We start from the raw sequence: 17,586 nt of genomic DNA, 5'->3' as shown, positions 1-17,586 counted from the left end.
CCCATCATATTTTGCATATAGGACAATTTCTCTCAGATCAGATAACAGAAAAAACGAAACAAAGGATGAAATATCTTGAATACTTCAGGCCAGGAAGGAGGAATACAGTAGTCAATTGTTAATTTAATTTTTTATGCATTGATTCAGCTTGATATTGATTATCGAATCTACTATGACTGGACTATATACATGGCATTGACATTGCACGATATCCTATGATCTATTTACAAGATGATTATGTTGTTTGTTCACTCTCACTCTTTCTTACCATTTGATTTACGTTCAGTCTTTACTCTACATGAGCTTTCCTCTTGCCATTCACATCGATCTCATTTGGATCCTTCAAATCGTCCGCTTCTTTCCTGATTTCTTTCACTTCATCTTCAGTCAATTCCCTTCCATCCTTAGTTAAAGTCTTCTTTGCTCTTCTCAGATTGAAAGGTTCGATCAAATTGGTTAATTGAGGCCATAACTGATCGAGCGCAGCCATCGTTTTCGTATGTTCGATTTCATTCACATTCGTATCCGTAGAGGAGTTGGGGTCGAGGGTAGAAGAAAACGTTTTAAAGTCAGTTTCAGGTTGATCCTTCCCTTGAACAGCGGGAGTCTTCAAGCCAGCAGCGATAAGTACCTCGTCGGAAGATGAACCACTTAACGAGAATAATGATGAAGGGTATGTCTTTGCGAAGTACTACGATGAGGACGAAAAATGTCAGCCTTAGGTGATAGAAGGAAATGAACTGGGAATAAATCAGTAGAGACGAAACTCACCTCCAACAATGGTGCAGTCGATTCATAATAGGCTTGTAACCTCTTTGAGAAAGTTTCCTGTTTCGATACAATACCAGTTGATGATTTAGATCAGTCAACCAACAACCGCATAGTAAACTCGTTGTGTGATGAATGACGCGTACAGGTGTATCATCAGGTCTTTTTGACAGGGGTTCACCTGTTATGTCGTCTTTACCAGGTACTTTGGGCGCAGAGTAAGTGGTGTTGTATACTCTTCCAGAGGGCAGATGGACCCATCGAGCTGTTTATGATGGTCATTGTCAATCTGAGGATAGTGTTGTGCTAGATCACAAGATGAATTTACCTGATATACGAGCCATGATGACTGAATCTGGGACGTTGAGGTGGACGATCATGTTTAGTGGTCGATTCTGTACAAGTTGTAAGTCGTTGTCAAATACTTGAGTAGTATGTGAATTGACATACCTCTTGATTCAACACTGAATCTAACAATTCGCCTTGGTGTAAAGTACGTGGGAAACCATCTACTATCCAGCTCTAGTAATGACAGGTTCATCTGAATCAGCAAGGAAAGATGTTTGAAGCCAATGGGATTCTCACTCTACCATGCAATCTATCCAGCTCGGTCTTGACGATCTCCAACATCAATTCATCCGATACCAACCCTGATCAGAACGATATCAGCTAGATATATCAGAGACGTAGGGAGAGGTATGGACTCACCACCACTAGCTACGACCGCTTCAGCTTTCTTACCCACTTCTGATCCTGCTGCTATTTCTTTTCTCAGAACGTCACCGGTAGATACGAATGCTATGTCATACTCTTTGACCAGTCTATACCACAAATCAATTATATCAGTTTGAATCCCCAAAATCATATGAGAAGGTGAATGACGAACCGAGCACTTAATGTTCCCTTTGACCGAGCAGTCAGTCAGTTACATCGTCCGCCCTTCCTTATGAGATGGATATGAAGTTGGGTCATATGGCTCACCTTTCCACTGCCTGGTTTACCAAAGATCAACATCCTCAGACCCCTCTCCTCCACACCCTCGTACTGCTCACTGTGACTCTGCTGAACGGCCTTCTTGAACTTCTCAGCTAAGTCATTTACGCTATCTTGGAGTGAACCAAGTGTCTGAGATACGGTCGCTGCAATCCCAGATGATGAAGAGGAAGAAGAAGGTCGATATCGAGGTAGAGAGGTAGATAGGGATCGCGTATGTATGGGAATGGGTATGGGGATTGAAGACCGCGGACGAAGGGTGATGAGGGGACGGAATGACATTGCGTCGAGATGGTACGCCTTGGATACTGATGCTAAATCAAAAGCAATCCAAGAGCTTCTATACCTGTGCCTTGTCTATTGCTGGGATCGGAACCTGCTTGCTGTTCTGCGTTTGATATCAGATGAAAAAATGCAGACGAGTGAGATAGTTGTCTTTGATACAGTGTTGGGGATGAAGTAGGATGATAGGATGAACACGTTACGTGAACCGGGTAAACCGAGCCAATCCCAGTTTCGATTTTGACATCATCCATCATTCTTCACCCATCATATCTCCCCCTTAGTCCTTAAATATCTATCTACTTTTCATCTGTCCGAGATCATCATCCATCATCGTAGCACTACTAGGCAAAATGGTCAACGAGTCTGATCAGCCTTACAGACCGGATTTCTTCCCCATCGCTCAGCCGGCCGCCAGAGATCTACAGGTAAGTTGTTGAATATCTCCAATTCGAACACACGCTCTATTAGATTGCTCATCATGTCGTAGCGTCCAACATTCAGCAGGTCACACGACGTACGAGGAGGCAACGTCAAGCATGTACGAAGTGTAGCATGGTCATGTGACGGGAGGAGAATAGCTACGGGAGGTGAATTCAAGGAAATATTGTTCTGGGATACGAAGTTGAAGGTGAGTATCAAGCAACAAATATACCCTTTCCATTCGGGTAGGACGGCTCTGACTTCTTCGATAGATCGATGCAAGGGCTTCAACATCCTTGCCTTCTTCATCGAAGACGACAGTACATAATGGGCACGTCGGGTCGATAGCTTGGTCTCCTGTCGAACCGAATATACTGGTATCGGGAGATAAAGGATCTTCGGCTGGTGGTGTAATAGCAGTATGGGATATCACTTGTGAGGGAATAAACTCCTTTCTCCCAGCGATCAGATCAACATATTGACTTTGAATGATGAACGCAGCACCGTCATCCCCGCTAGCAACGTTCAAAATCCCAGGAGACGTACTGCACATATCCTTCCATCCTTCCGGCCGACACTTTGCGGTAGTTTGCCCTCAGCGGAACAGGGACGAGGTGTTCTTCTATTGGCTGAATACGGTTGACGGAGTGGAAAAATGGGAAAGGAGGGAGGATATAGCTTTGGGAGGGGCTTTGATGGATATAGGAGCTGAGGAGGTGAGCATTTCCCTTAGTCGCTCAGAATATCTTGCTGAATTGGTATGATTCCCTGCAACAGATAAATAGTCTACGATTCACCAATTCTGGAAAACTGGTGTGTGCAGTATCGAACGATGGGTCGATAAACGCTTGGATCTATCCCACGCAACTGCAAGTTCAGGCTCAAGAGGAACAACAAGTGGAAGAAGTACCTGAACCTAGGATTATTGAAAGTGGACCTTCGACCACGACCTCGACACCTAAATTACCCACCGATGAAGAAACAGCCGAGGCTGTAAAGAGCAGAGAAGGGAGTCGTGAGGGATCGCCAGAAAATACTAGAGAGGGGAAAGAGGTTGCGGAAGACGATGTGGAGATGAATGAAGCGGATGGGGAGGCAAAAGAAGAAGAAGAATCTAAACCATTGCAGAACGGCGAGGAAGGGAAAGAAGGCGATGTCAAAAAAAGCGAAGACGAGAAACCTTTAGAGGATAGTGGGGACGTGGAAATGACAGAAGCTAGTACCAGCCAAACAGTGATGCAGAACCCATCTGAGAATGCACCCAACGCTTCATCAGTCGCACCTAGTCGACAACCAACTCCTCCCCTTCCCCCTCCTCCTACCAAACCATCAGAAAAGAAAAAGGCCAAACAGCTTCAACGGTTCAGACATGCTGTCTGTCACAGTGCGAGCTTACTCGGTTTGGCGTTTGATCCTCAGGGGAGATATCTGGCTGTAGGGGGTCAGGATGCTCTGTTGAGTATGTTTGATACGAGAGATTGGATCTGTGAGAGGACATTTGATGTTTGCTCGTGAGTCAACATTCGCCCTCTACTTCGACAGGATGCTGAAATCAAGCAATAATATACAGTTCGGCTATTCGACATATCGCTTTCTCATATGACGGGGAATATATAGCATTGGGAGGCGACGATACGTATATCGCTATTGTATGTTCCTTCTTCATCCGACGCAGAGTGAGATGAATTCCCTTGACTGACTCCATTGTTATAGGTATCTGTCTATTCCGGTGCAACGGTAGCTAAACTACCAGTCCACGGAATGGTCAGTTCGCTCGCTTGGCACCCGAAGTTGAATTGGTTAGCATATAGTTATTCGGGAAAAATAGCATCGCCAATATGGCATATAGTTCAACAAGAAACATGAACATGATCACGATGTATTTCATAAATCCATGAATGCATAAATGTGAAAATGCTATATACATATCTATCTAGCTCAATCCGATAATCTAGCAACGAAGTCACTCAGTGAAGATGACCATTTGTTGTTTCCCCGTTTAGCTTTATACTAGGTAAAGCAGGACCGGTGATCGTCCTCTTCTTCTCTTCATCTGTTATTCCATTGATCCTCGGTGAGATATCAAAATCGAAGATTTCTGTAGGTATACCAAGGGAGACTACGAAATTTGGCCTGTTGGCAGTGGCTACTACTCTCGATTCGATCGGTGCGGCAGATAAGAGTATATAAGCCTGTTCACGAGAATATCCAAATGATTCAAGATATTCAATTGCCTGGAAGGCTGCATTCCTATATGCTAGCTACAATAATCCAACATGTCAGCTATCATATATATACTATATGTTGTGATGGATGATAACTTACCAAACCATCTTGGTTCGTCTGATTACCATCCCTATCTACGCTCAATCCAGTGAAACATAATTTATCCCTATATATAGGTTCGGATGGACTTGTCCTATACATTGGACTTGCCATGCGCAATTGATGTACTCCCTGGGGTATTATGTTGACTCGTAAGGTTACTATACCGGCCATTTCAATTGCTGTAGTGGGTTCACCGTCCGATTGACAGAAATGAGTATCTCCAACTGACAACGATGCTCCAGGTATATAAACGGGCTACATATATAACATTCAACCAACAATATCAGCTTAGAAACTTCACTTGCTTTGTTGAGTTTGGCAACATACCAGATACACCTTTGATCCCCTGGTCGCTAAGCCAATATCAATATTCCCACCATGTTCTCTACCTGGACTAGTCCTCGCTCCCTCCCTGCATATCCTCTCTCTCAACTCGTCCGGCAAATCTTGTCCTACATATGCACCCCTGGGTTTAGGTAGACTGCACCCCGCTCCACCTGATGTGGCTACCTCCAACTCTGATTCTCTCTTCGTCCACTGTTGGAGTATCTCATGGGATGGAGCTGTACCCAATACACCAGCATGGGGACGACCCTGGAAGGAAACGTGTGGGACGTGTCTCGAGGATGTTTCGTTGCCTATAGGGTCGGACGGTATCAGTCATCACGGATCTATCTCTGACAAATTATCTGAATGGTGGTTAATCCTCATCAAGATATTGAATGCTCACCGAAAAAATCCCAAATGCTTTTCGTCACTTTTGTTTCCTTCCCTTTCCTCTCATCATCCAAACTTCCCAGTCCAGGAGCAGTAATGCAATAACCCCAATTATGATCTTGGAAAGGCTGTACGTCCAAAACTTCAATCTCTAAAACGTCCCCAGGTTGAGCACCTGGTACGGCGAACGGTCCTGATAAGTGATGGTCCGAATCATGGTCTAGGTGTATGATGTCGTCCGCATTATCGTCATTGAGGACCTGCGAGCCGGAATAGTCTAGACATTCTACACGGAATGCTTGACCGACTGGGATCGTCGCAACACACCTAACAAAGACATCCCAGTCAGCATCGAAACATCCTTGAGAGTATCTGAGCTGGGGATGGACTCACGGTATCTCAGGATGCCATCTGGTATGGATATTTGCCTGTGTCTCACCTGGCTGACTTGGATCAACAGAAACCAAAGTCGGTATTTCGTTGGAAGTCTTCTTGAATTTGGTAGCGACGGGCATGTTATATGTCATATGATGTACGATATATGGTATATGGTATACAAGAGAATCGTCCTGTCTTCAATAACACTGATTTTCACTGATATATAAAGTCTATGGAGGGCGGGTGTCGGTTGATGATTTCGCTAAAGCAGAACACCTATTTTTGCACTGAAGAGTTCCGTTCCAACTCGTTCCTATGATTGTAGCTTGCAGCGGCGCTGATTCTTCAAAACCGACCCGAGGCCCGAACCGCACACTTGAGCGCTAGAGAGTTCAATTAACTTTTTTTGACCATCTTGTAGAGTGCGGATATGTAAGCTGTCCCCATCGGTTTTGGAGCAAGGACGTGGGCGTGAGCAAGAGGAGGAGAGAGAACGAATGAAAACGAGCGATTACCGTAGAGAGCTGTTAAGTGCCAATACGCGCTTGTGGATGTTTGGGTCAACGTTGACGGTTCCTGAACCCTTGTTCTGTCCAACTCCGATCGAAATCGACTCCGACTCCGATCAATCAATGACAAGATCAAAGGGGATACTGCATCCGAGAGGAACGATCAATCCAACAAACTCCAGACGTGAAGCGCAAGACAAGACCATACATTACACAAACACCATATGAATGTATATACAACCATATTAATTTCACATGGACTGGAGACTAGAAGAAAGCCACAGACATCCCTTCCCTCATCATCTTATCGTGCCAATCTGGTAATTTCCCAGTTTGGTCCGTTTCCTCCCATACCTTTTCTACCAGAGCTATATTATCTAACCACATTCTCTCTGGACCGGGTCTGACTAAATGCTGCATTGACCTCTGTCTATCGTTGTCGGATATACTCAAGCACGCAGCTAAGAACGCAGGTAGACCTATGAACCCCCATAAATCACCATTGGGCAATCTCACTATCGAATCTAACAGGCTGAGAATTTCGCTCTGTGCTCTTCGTAAAACAGGATGTAGACCTCCTACACGATGAACAGATTCGTATAATAGTACCAATGCTGAAAGACGCCATAGCTCGCCTGCGATTGTACGTGATATCAAAGCAGTCGAATCGACCGAGTTGAGTGTACTGAATGTTTGCGATTGCCAACTTTTCAATGCGGTTTCCAATTCGTCGGCTTGTTGCTTAATTGATGAAGGAGAGCTTGAAGATAGTTCAGCACAGAGATTAACCACCTCAGCTAATAAGATCACGATGGAGTCGGGTAATCCAAGATATGTAGCCCAGGGTTCCTCGTCATCGGAATGAGTAGCAGGTTCACTTTGATTATCATTGATGTCAGACCAGAAGTTGAATCTGTATATCCAAACGCGTTAGTTCGGAAACAGATCAACTGGAATACAAATACACTTACATTGTCTTCTTCCCCCTGTGTACGATGCAACGACTGATATCTGATAAAGCATAAAGTCGAAGCGAGAAGCTATCGGACGCTCTGAGACTCGACAAGACAATTTGAGGACGAACACTACCCATCGCCTGTCTGACTAGTCTATCGCCTAGAGCTAACATATTGTATGAAGGTGCTGCACCTCCTCGAATGAATTCCACTAATTGAAGATCGATGACTCCCCAGAGTCTATACCGAGGATCAGTCACACTGCTCGACCCTTGCTACACTGGACCCATCCAAATCCAAAACTCACAGATCAGATAATTGCGCTTTGTCCGTGACCTGAATTTCCTTCAATTCCCTCACCGCATCCTCTGTCCATTTCAAACTTTCCATATCAGCTGCAAAAGGCGTAGACACATGATCTACGTATATTCTAATCTTCTTCAAGGCGGAGTCTGGTCCTTCCTTATCCCCATCTTTACTACCGGGTGATATCACCTCACTTCCCTCCGCACCGGACTGAGATACAGAAGTGGATTTGCCATCTACCAATCCCGCCCCTTTGTATGCCAGCTCCACTAGCTTGGGTTGAGGATCATTGGGATTGTCCGATCGTTCTTGACATCCAGCGAAGAGGAAAATGTATGCTGCAGAGACGGCGAATCGAACATTCCGCATCACACCTGATATATGACCGTCAGCTGGAGTTATCCGAAATCATTGGTATGGAAAGGGGATTACTCACTGTTGTTATCGTTCAGAGCTAATATACGAGCACGAGCATAATCCCTCGTGGTTGAAGGTATACCGACAAGCCAAGATTCCACCACTCGGGCATCTGCAGAGCAACAAGTCAGAGACCAAGCCATATCGGATTACACTTCAACTCACATATTTCCGCTAAAGAAACCCCTTGTCTAGTAGGCTTCTCCGTGTTCAAGAATAACACCCTCGAATTTGCATTGAGTTGATGATGGTGGTTGACAGTTTGTTTAGACGAGTCGTTATTGACGGATGTTGTAAATGGAGTTGTAAAGTCGTTTAGGAAATCATTTGTAGTCTGATTATTCCATAGGAATGGCTGAGAGTCGATCGCCAATGATCCATCGATGTTGGTAGTCAAGAATGCCGAGGGTTGGGTGGCAAACTGTCCTGGCCAGTTGTATAGTGGTTGAGGATTAGACGAGGAGAGGAAGAAATTCATTGAGTCCATGAAGAGGTTGTTGTTCTGTGTTGTATGAGGGGTGGTCCACAATCCAGAGTTTCCAAGGACATTTGAATTGTCGACGATGGGCTGTGTTTCATTCTGAGATAGATGATTGGAGGGTCCGGCGATGGGTGCGTTGGACGCATTCGATGTATCATAACTGAGGATAGGCTGGACAGTTGGAGGAGTGAGATCTGGTGCAGGGGCGGTACGTACTTGACTGAATTGATGATGATTTGTCAAAGATTCGATAGCATCACTACCACTTGAAGACCTTCTCACACTACTGTCCCTTCTTGACGATACCTCGTTCTCACTAGTCTGTGCTTTCTTGTTGACCTGTTCTGACCTTCCTGTACACTCGAATTCTCCAACTATACATCGCTGACAGAACCCCTCGTCACTCCACTCCTCATCACATTTCTTCCCACGCCTGGCGAAAGTCTGAGTCAGCTGACTTGGTCACATAGTGGGCACCTTACATCTATGCAAAACTCACCTCTTGCATGTACCACCTACGGTCCAAGAGGCCCATGGTCAGCTTCCTCCCACGCATGTCAACTATAGCACTCACAACCTGTCCTTGACCTCTTGAAGGGACCTGCTCGCCTTCTGACTTTTTTCGTTCGACTTCCTTCAGCGGCGGAATTTGACATGGCTGGTTCCGACCTTGTGATCCTTATCTTGGTCGTGTAAATGATAAGTTCATAGCTTATAGCTGTTACAAGTCAATGACGAACATTACCGAATGAAATGCAACAATGCGCAAAGTGTTTGACACGAGCTGATAGATAACCTAGCACTTTATTGTTGTGTGGTACCAATTCTCTGGGAAACATCCGGTACCATCCGGTTATCCTATCGAAGCAATGTTTCTCCACAAAAGGCAAATTCACCTGCTCAAAGAAGTTCCCCATGCATTCCCTTTCCTTGGGTTACATGCCTTGTTGGGCAGGTGAACGATTGTCACCTCCGCTCTCATACCTGAATCCCGAAACCCAACTGTTCGCTGTTCCGAACTTCCCTGTTTCCTATTTAGAGGCTTATAGAAGCTTAACAGCGCTTGTAAAGTAAACATATTCTTGGCCGTCAATCGACCGGGCTTGATTTTTTCTTCTCTTTCCTTTCGACATCGTGCCCACGAATGATAGGGAGGAATGGTATTCTCAAGATAAGGAAAAGTCAAAGCTCTGATGTTGAGAAGCATAATAAATAGCTCGTGTGATATGTAACGATTGTGGTTCCTCCCTCACATCCTCACTTCTCATCCAACAACGCGACACTCAAGATTCTTCACAATGTCTATCGAACACGAGTCTGAAAAGGACTTGCACGTCAACCCAGACAACACAACGCACCACCCAGTTCAAGAGGTCGCCTATGCTACCTCTGAACCCGTAAAGAGGCATTGGTATAGGAGCGTCACCTGTCAAGCGATAATCACCGGTATCGCTTCGTTCTTGGCTCCTGGCGCTTATGCAGCTTTGGCCGCTACGGGTGAGTCGATATCTTCCATGTGCACCATTGAATCTAGCTCACAGCTCCGCGAACACCTAGGTGCTGGTGGTCTTGCAAATGTCGAAATCGGTAACGCGAGTGTAGCTGTTGCGTATGCTTTGATCGTACCTTCTGCCCTTGTATCGAGTGAGTTTCAAATCAACAGCCAAGAATGACCCGGAGCTGATGGACATCTATAGCTGGATTCCTATCCAAGTTCGGCCCTAGATTGACACTTGCTATCGGAGCTGCAGGCTATGCCCCATACGCAGCGGCCTTATACACCAACTCTGCTTTTAAAAATCAATGGTTCCTGGTCGTTGGTGCCATCATTTGCGGTTTGACTTCTGGTTTGTTCTGGGTTTCCGAGGGAGTCATCATCAGTGTGAGTACTTCTTCTCCTCTGGTATGCTTAAAGATGTTGCTGAATGCAATCAATGTATAGGTATACTCTGAACCAAGTAGAAAAGGTCGAATGCTGGCAATCTGGCAATCGCTTTACACCCTCTCCACAATCATTGGTGGATTTATCAACTTGTTCCTCAATCTCGATGTCAAGGTCAAAGGAGGTCTCAAGCCCAAGACATATCTCGTCTTTGTCGCTCTCAACTGCATCGCACCTTTCGTGTCTCTCTTGCTGTCGAACCCTAAACAAGTACAACGAAGAGATGGGAAACCCGTCACTGGTATTCCCGATCAAGGATTCTGGAGAGAGAGTTGGCTCACGATCGCCGAATTGAAGGACCCCAAGATCATCGCCATGTGCTTCCTTTGGTCTCAATCTTTGTTCATTCCCTCCTGGACTTGTGAGTTTCTTAAACATGATACGATATCAACCAGTGCTGATATTGCGTACACCGGAACAGCGACCTACCTTGCCAAACATTTCTCCGTACGAGTTCGTGGTATGTCTTCGATTGTCAAGCCTTCCTTGACCATCATCTGGTTCCAAGTCATGGGTGTAAGTGTCATTTCCACCCAGCGAACCGATGAATGGCAACGCTTACACTGTTTTTTGCCTAGTTCTACCTTGACAACAAGAGAACTTCAATCCGAAAGAAGCTCGTTTACACTTGGGGTTTCTTACATAGTGAGTCACTCCGCGTCAATCGTCATAAGACGATTTCAGGTGTTGATTCACGTTCTAGCCGTCATCCTTGGATCATGTATCTGGCTTTTGATTCTTACCGTCAGACAAGATAAACAAGCCGTTGCACCTTCATGGGATTGGTCTACGGACGGATTCGCTGCCGCTTGGGTGCCCGTTGCTCTCGCCACTGCAGCTCAAGGTACAGCCTACGGATACATGTACTACATGGCCGGATATGTTTTCCCCCGAGGAGCAGACAAAGCTCAACTCTCAAGAATCATCGCTACACTCCGATCTGCCGAATCAGGTTCAGCCGCTATCGCATTCGGTATCAACGCTACCAAGCTCAGTCTCCACAAGACAGGTTATATCAACCTCGCCTTTGCCCTCTTTTGTGTACCCTGCGGTCTCTACGTACTCAACTACGTATGGAAACAAGATAAGCTTGGGGCCTACGATGAAGAGAGGATCAATGAGGAGAAACCGGCTGTTGCCCAAGAGACTCCATAGACCAGCAGTTGAAGCGTTGTAAGTGTGGGAAGACGGGAGTGGGAAGTCTCTGAAGGGCAATTGACGATTACGAGTTGTCTTATAATATTAGAACAGACATTCCCGTTTGATTTATAGGTTTTTCTAGTCTCTCTTTTGCTCAGAAATGATTTTCTTTTGAAATGCTATGAATGTTCTTTTCTTCTTCACTTCGCCAGATTGCGTGTTCTGCATAAATACAATAGTCCAGTGCAGAAGATCTATTGCAATGTCATTGTAGTGTATCAGTGGGTCTTGCATGCAAAGACAGCCGCCGGAACCAGCCCATATGCATTCCATATGTTAATACTCAGAAATGCATTGAACTCTACAACTGTACCTGAATCTAGATACGTATGGTCCAGCACGCAGACTATACCTTGACAAGACCGCCATCCGAGTAGACGATATGTTGCAATTGCTCCTCCATTTGGAAGAATTCGGGGTCTGGGAGCGAGCAGAGTTAGCTGTCAGACATCCATCGCAGTCCAGGTGTGAATGACACATACATCCATAAGGTAACACCTCGTTGAAAATGATCATTCCCACCTACAAGAAGTTCATAAGTAAAATTACTATACCTTGACGATTAAAGCATCTTACTCACCTCAGAAGTAGGATCCGCCATCCAGAACAGGTTCGCAACACCACCCTACATGTTAAGTTTCAGGTACTGATTCAATGTCGTGCTCGATTCCACTTACCCATTCTGCTGAAAATGCCTTTCGACCATTTGGGATATCCTCAGTGTTGACTGAAATACCGTCAGCAGGGAAATCCTGACTCAGCTAAAAGGATGAGGAGACTCACGGAGGAAAGACAGTCCCCATCCCTTCTTGATACCAGCACTGATCTCGAGGTCAGCTTCATTCATCCTAACAAACAGCGAGATTATGCTTACAGCATCTCAAGGTCAGTGTTCGCCCTAGAAGGATCAGTGCTCTTGACCACTGCATGAGTTCCTAATCCACCTTTATCCTGAATATTCTCGCAATGATCCTTGAACCTGGACGACGAATCTTTATCAGCACTGTTTTCATAGCAAGGTCATCTGGGTCTGAGCTTACATATATTCAACGGTCTCCGGTTTGAGAATTTGAGCACCGTTGGGGCCTTTACCCTTGTTGAGAAGTACCGATACGACAGTAAGGTAGGACTTGGCGGTGGTATCTATCGTAGACATCAGTCGTAGCTCCTTCTCTGATGGATTGTCGAGAGCACTTACGGAGACCACCACCTCCTCGGTGATTTGGTGTATCTACGAGCCTGGATTGAACGAGAAGGTCAGGTTGGGCGTGATCAGGGATTGCCAGGAGGACACTCACAGATGAGGGAAATCCCGGATGGAATATGTGTCCGTCTCCGCGTCCCATTTATGCATTGGACTAAGTCTCTTCAAAAGGTCAGGTCGTTCCTTGAAGTCAAAGTACGAATCATCGATTCCCAATGGCTTGAAGATGTTCTCTGTGGAGACGTGGGATGGATCAGCCGAGTCAGACAGGTTTAGATGAAAGTACACTCACCGATGAAGTAATCACCAAGCTTTTGTCCTGATACTCTCTCAACGGTGATACCAGCCCAATCCATATCTTCACATCTGACATCAGTCATACGCCCTTCAATGGGGTTATGAAGACTCACTAATACCGTACTCCCATTTCGTACCGGGTTCATTGACCAGGGGCTACGAAGTCAATCTATCAGCTTTCGATGAGGAGGAATGCGAGTGGAGTCAGGCGTACCATTTCCAATTGCTTGCCGCTGAACTGCAAGAAAAACAAACCCACCTCGTTAGTCTTATTGTTCAATTCAACCCAGAAGCCATGTCCATTCACCTCATTATCATTCTGTTTGACCCAATTCAAGATATGGTGGTTGTACCACGAATATCCCCATCCTGATGTATGTGTCAACAACATTCGAAGGGTGATAGGTGTACTGTGCCAGGATATCAGCTAGGCCACGAGAGTCGAGTATGCTTGACATGACTCACTTGGCCTTTCGAGTCTCCAGGGTTCTAGGAGTAGAATCGGTGACCACTTGAATCTCAGCTAGCTCCGGTACGAATTTCGATACGGGTTCATCCAGGCTTATGAGCCCTCTCTCTACCAGTTGCATAGCTGCTATACCAGTGATCATCTTGGTACATGATGCGATCCAGAAGATCTACCATCATATGTTCATCAGTATCACAAAGGGATCCAGGCTAGGAGTATGGGAGGTCACTCACCGTATCATCATCGAGCTTCTCTCCTGTAACTGCATTTTTGGCCCCCGCACTCCTAAGGTATACCATCTGACCTTCTTTGTTGACTATCCCCACGACCGTGCCGGGTTTACCTGCTTTGGGGTAAGCGTCCAAAGCCTCATCGAGTTGTTTACGAGCGGTTTCGGAGAGTTGTACGGGCATATTGTACGTCGTTACTTTCAGCTGGTGATTATTGAGCGTTCGAAAGATATATGTGGAGATAGGTGTTAGATTGATAATAATGTCGATAACGATCTTACGCAGTTCACATGCTTGGCTATACTACACTACTTATCATGCTTGATGTCGATATCGCTATCTGGCGAGTAAGCATGCATTGGACGTCAAGGGAAACAATGAACAGCAAGCCAGAAGCACATGAAATAGGATTCCAGTTATAAGCGCGCTTGGACCTCCGGTCTGCTGAGCTGATGTCTGGTCACCGGCAAAAGGCCGACCGATGAATAAAATATCAATCACCCGAAATAATCGTATCTCATCGGACCCATACATAGAACTACCATAGTTATGTATCAGGAAAAGCAAACCGAAGCACATAAGAGGAGGAGCAAGAGGAAAGAGGGAGTGGAAGAGTTTATGCAGAATTATAAAGCTTGACATATAGAGCTACGTGTATCATTACTGGCAAAAGAGATGGGGTCTATGAAGGAGATCTATCCAGTACCGCAATAATCGGCATACTGCTTTGAGCTTGTCTTGGGGTTACCCCACCACTTCAAATCCAGGCCGATGCAAAATCAGCTATTGTATGATATTGTCGACAAGTTTTAGGGTGAATGAAAGTACTCACTGTAGGGAATGGGACTTCGGAACCACCGCCACCGTTGACAGCGAAAGTCAAGATGAACATCATGACTTTTGCACCTGCATCTAGGCCACCTCCGACGATATAATTGTATCTACCGAACCAGGCTGGATTCCTCAATCTCATGTACCACTGAGAGAATAGACCAGTCAAGATACGGGACGTTTGCACTGAAGTAGATCCGGCGTACGTCACAGCCGAACTGACGAGGATAACAGGTGTTACCACTTTAGATACGGTGATTGGACCTATTTTCTGATATCTCTTGGCGATCAACCAATGGATCACAGGTATGCAAGCTCCAATCAATAGACCCAAGGGGATGATACCGTAACCATCGTTGTTGAAAGTGTAAACGTATTTGGCCAACGACCAAGTGACGGCGTTGGAGTTGAGCGATTGTACACCGACGCCAGACCACTATCAACATATCAAGTCAGATATGTCATACTGACGAGAAAATCATGATGGTACTCACCACTTGCGAACCTGTAGGATCAAGTAAAATCTCCCGTTTATTGGTGGTGATCGTATCCATCATGACGTAGTTGAGCACTGCTCCCAGCAGACTCGAGTAAGTTTGGCAGATGAACATTGTTCGGTAGCTGATCTTGAGATATTGAGAGAGCTTGAGATCCTCAGCGAGGAATACAGCTAAGACGGTAACTTCGTGGGAGAACATCGAGAAGTACAAGTTGGCGACTGGTCGACCGGGAAGGACAGCACCAGCAAGCATCTACCAAGCAGGATCGTCAGCATCGAGGAAACAACAGGAAAAGAGAATGACTGACCTTGGAGATATTGTTGGTAGCCACTGAAGTTCCCAAGAGACCATAGAGAATCAAAGAGAAGGGTGTGATAACGAACCCAAGACCCTATAGTTGCTTTGATCAGGTCATACTCTCTCTAACCGAGGTATAGCAGACTCACCAATGCGACCAGATAACTCCACCACGTCATACCGGTATGTCCAATACAGACAGCGATCATACCCAAAGTAAAACCCACCGACAATACAGCGACGTACCACCATAAAGGTACTTGCTTGTAGTTCTTCTTCATGACGAGATAGTGGGGGTCGGACTCCGAACCTTCTCGGGCTTCTTTGACACTCTTGACGATCCTATTCTATTGCATCAGCAAATATCCAAATAATCAGTGGGTTGCTGTACTTACTGTTTACCGTAAAAAAGGGAAATGTGGGTGATCAAAGCGCCAATAGCCATCATAGCGACCAAGTTATACCAAATATTCGTTGCTGTAAGTCTAGGAAGACCTTGTTTCTCCAAAGCAGAGACGATGAGTCGATTGTTACTGTCGAACACAGCCGATTGATTGTAGGCCTTTCCGGTCTTTTCGTTAAACAAACTTGTACTCATGAAATTGAGGTGTTTGGCATTCCATGCGTTACCGTAGTAAAGGACCAAACACATGAAATAGGAGATGACGAGGCCGACCCAAGTGTTGGCTTGTTGAATGAGGGGAAGAGCCATATATTTTGATGTGACGTATTGCCAATCGAGCGAGATGCTGAGTATACCCTGTCCCTCGTTTGAGTTGGCACCTCCAAAGATGTTCTTGATGATTGTCCTGGGCTTGGTGGGAGCGTGCATGGATGCCAAACATGGTATGGAGATACCGTTCACCCAAGGCCAGATGTAGGAAGCGAAAGGTTCCCAGATGAATGCACCGATGGAGGTCCAGGCGAACATCTTGACCCTTCGCTTATTCATCCCCTTTGTATCTCGATGGAGGGTTTGGTAGATAGATACCATAGGAAGGGATTTCCACCAAACCTAAATTGGATTATTAGCCGAGGTGTGAGGGGAGGACGAGTAGAATTGACATACCATTTGGGAGGGATGGATGATTATAGATCTCATCAACCCTACTAATCCGTAACCAAGGATAGAAGCGGAAAAGACAGTAAGGATAGCCACAGCTTTTCCAGATGGGTTTGCATAGTAGAGTTTCTCCGCAGCGAATACCTGAACGGCTTCTGCCCCATTCCCCGAGGATGTTGACATGATCGAGCTCAGGGCATGCTCTTTCAGTCCAAATGTTCTGCTAGGGTTTATGAAGTGGACGATGGGAGCGAGCCACGACGCTTGCTTTGGGAAACGACGCTCGATAGAGGATTTTGTGGGGAATGCCAGAGCCCAGGCATTGCCGAGTACATAGGCGATCAAGACAAGGAAACTGAGCCCAGTATCAGCTTTTCGGCCTCGCAACATTTATGCTGAGCCGGTGACTTACATGGAATCGAATGAGACAGATACAGGTTTGTAGAAATAACTGTTACCAGGGGGTTAGCTGGGTTCAGGATGGATGGATCAGCCCATTACCAACATTTGATTGATACAGGCTGCCAGAGCAGTAAGACCTGAATGCGACCAAGACATCAGCTGAATGTGGGTGTAGTAGAAGATATTCATGAGACACTTACCAGACCCAATGACAAACGATCTCAAAGTCAATGCTGCATCTCCGTCATCTTGAGTAGATACAACATATCTAGCGACATCGTTACCTGTTCACACGCCGGGCGAGTTAGCGTTACCTATACATGGGAGGGGAGATCCACTCGAACTTACCATCACGAATGACTACTTGACCGCCTTGCAATTCCCTTTCGTCCTGCGCTCTCAATTCCGCTTCGTCAAGTTTCAAATCCTTGTCGTTCTCACTCTTATCATCTGGGCTGTCTTCTAAAGATAGCTCCCTCTGCACATCCTCGAGATCAGGGGGCGCATGGGAATGCGGTGGAAGCTCGGCTCCTGGCTGAGAGGGTAAGGCGGGTACTACCTCAGTTTGGTTCATCGTTGAAACGAACCGATTT

General features: G+C 45.8%; 7 protein-coding genes across 7 annotated transcripts; 2 read left to right on the top strand and 5 right to left on the bottom strand.

The window, feature by feature from the left end:
• Positions 1-289: 289 nt before the first annotated feature.
• L199_007312 (uncharacterized protein) lies at positions 290-2,043 on the bottom strand (the record flags this gene model as incomplete). The annotated part of the gene is made up of 9 exons (XM_064893005.1): positions 290-691; positions 772-828; positions 915-1,033; positions 1,097-1,163; positions 1,219-1,290; positions 1,354-1,418; positions 1,477-1,589; positions 1,655-1,671; positions 1,750-2,043. The coding sequence occupies 9 exons, from the start codon at positions 2,041-2,043 to the stop codon at positions 290-292; spliced, it is 1,206 nt and encodes a 401-aa protein (XP_064749077.1).
• A 353-nt stretch (positions 2,044-2,396) lies between these two features.
• L199_007311 (uncharacterized protein) lies at positions 2,397-4,332 on the top strand (the record flags this gene model as incomplete). The annotated part of the gene is made up of 7 exons (XM_064893004.1): positions 2,397-2,471; positions 2,534-2,674; positions 2,739-2,901; positions 2,968-3,182; positions 3,244-3,977; positions 4,037-4,115; positions 4,180-4,332. 7 exons carry the CDS (start codon positions 2,397-2,399, stop codon positions 4,330-4,332), a joined length of 1,560 nt encoding a protein of 519 aa, XP_064749076.1.
• A 101-nt stretch (positions 4,333-4,433) lies between these two features.
• On the bottom strand, positions 4,434-6,026 carry L199_007310 (uncharacterized protein; the record flags this gene model as incomplete). The annotated part of the gene is made up of 5 exons (XM_064893003.1): positions 4,434-4,727; positions 4,792-5,049; positions 5,122-5,432; positions 5,525-5,838; positions 5,905-6,026. 5 exons carry the CDS (start codon positions 6,024-6,026, stop codon positions 4,434-4,436), a joined length of 1,299 nt encoding a protein of 432 aa, XP_064749075.1.
• A 639-nt stretch (positions 6,027-6,665) lies between these two features.
• On the bottom strand, positions 6,666-9,214 carry L199_007309 (uncharacterized protein; the record flags this gene model as incomplete). The annotated part of the gene is made up of 7 exons (XM_064893002.1): positions 6,666-7,311; positions 7,370-7,594; positions 7,662-8,034; positions 8,097-8,189; positions 8,243-8,991; positions 9,058-9,073; positions 9,133-9,214. 7 exons carry the CDS (start codon positions 9,212-9,214, stop codon positions 6,666-6,668), a joined length of 2,184 nt encoding a protein of 727 aa, XP_064749074.1.
• A 642-nt stretch (positions 9,215-9,856) lies between these two features.
• Positions 9,857-11,655, top strand: L199_007308 (uncharacterized protein; the record flags this gene model as incomplete). The annotated part of the gene is made up of 7 exons (XM_064893001.1): positions 9,857-10,055; positions 10,116-10,202; positions 10,256-10,440; positions 10,501-10,861; positions 10,922-11,016; positions 11,079-11,145; positions 11,204-11,655. The coding sequence occupies 7 exons, from the start codon at positions 9,857-9,859 to the stop codon at positions 11,653-11,655; spliced, it is 1,446 nt and encodes a 481-aa protein (XP_064749073.1).
• Positions 11,656-12,046: 391 nt separating this feature from the next.
• Positions 12,047-14,083, bottom strand: L199_007307 (uncharacterized protein; the record flags this gene model as incomplete). The annotated part of the gene is made up of 14 exons (XM_064893000.1): positions 12,047-12,120; positions 12,183-12,222; positions 12,281-12,325; positions 12,378-12,427; positions 12,484-12,521; positions 12,575-12,679; positions 12,741-12,843; positions 12,899-12,939; positions 12,999-13,137; positions 13,197-13,262; positions 13,315-13,357; positions 13,416-13,611; positions 13,667-13,839; positions 13,904-14,083. 14 exons carry the CDS (start codon positions 14,081-14,083, stop codon positions 12,047-12,049), a joined length of 1,293 nt encoding a protein of 430 aa, XP_064749072.1.
• Positions 14,084-14,595: 512 nt separating this feature from the next.
• Positions 14,596-17,567, bottom strand: L199_007306 (uncharacterized protein; the record flags this gene model as incomplete). Its single annotated transcript, XM_064892999.1, has 11 exons — positions 14,596-14,655; positions 14,733-15,167; positions 15,226-15,483; positions 15,539-15,622; positions 15,678-15,870; positions 15,924-16,543; positions 16,598-16,946; positions 17,004-17,042; positions 17,097-17,130; positions 17,194-17,277; positions 17,342-17,567. 11 exons carry the CDS (start codon positions 17,565-17,567, stop codon positions 14,596-14,598), a joined length of 2,382 nt encoding a protein of 793 aa, XP_064749071.1.
• Positions 17,568-17,586: the final 19 nt, after the last annotated feature.

The sequence above is a fragment of the Kwoniella botswanensis genome, chromosome 2, assembly GCF_036426115.1.
Source record: "Kwoniella botswanensis chromosome 2, complete sequence".
NCBI classification, from domain to species: Eukaryota; Fungi; Basidiomycota; class Tremellomycetes; order Tremellales; family Cryptococcaceae; genus Kwoniella; species Kwoniella botswanensis.
Note: the sequence above shows the minus strand (reverse complement) of the source record. Positions and strands in the feature narration are given on the sequence as shown.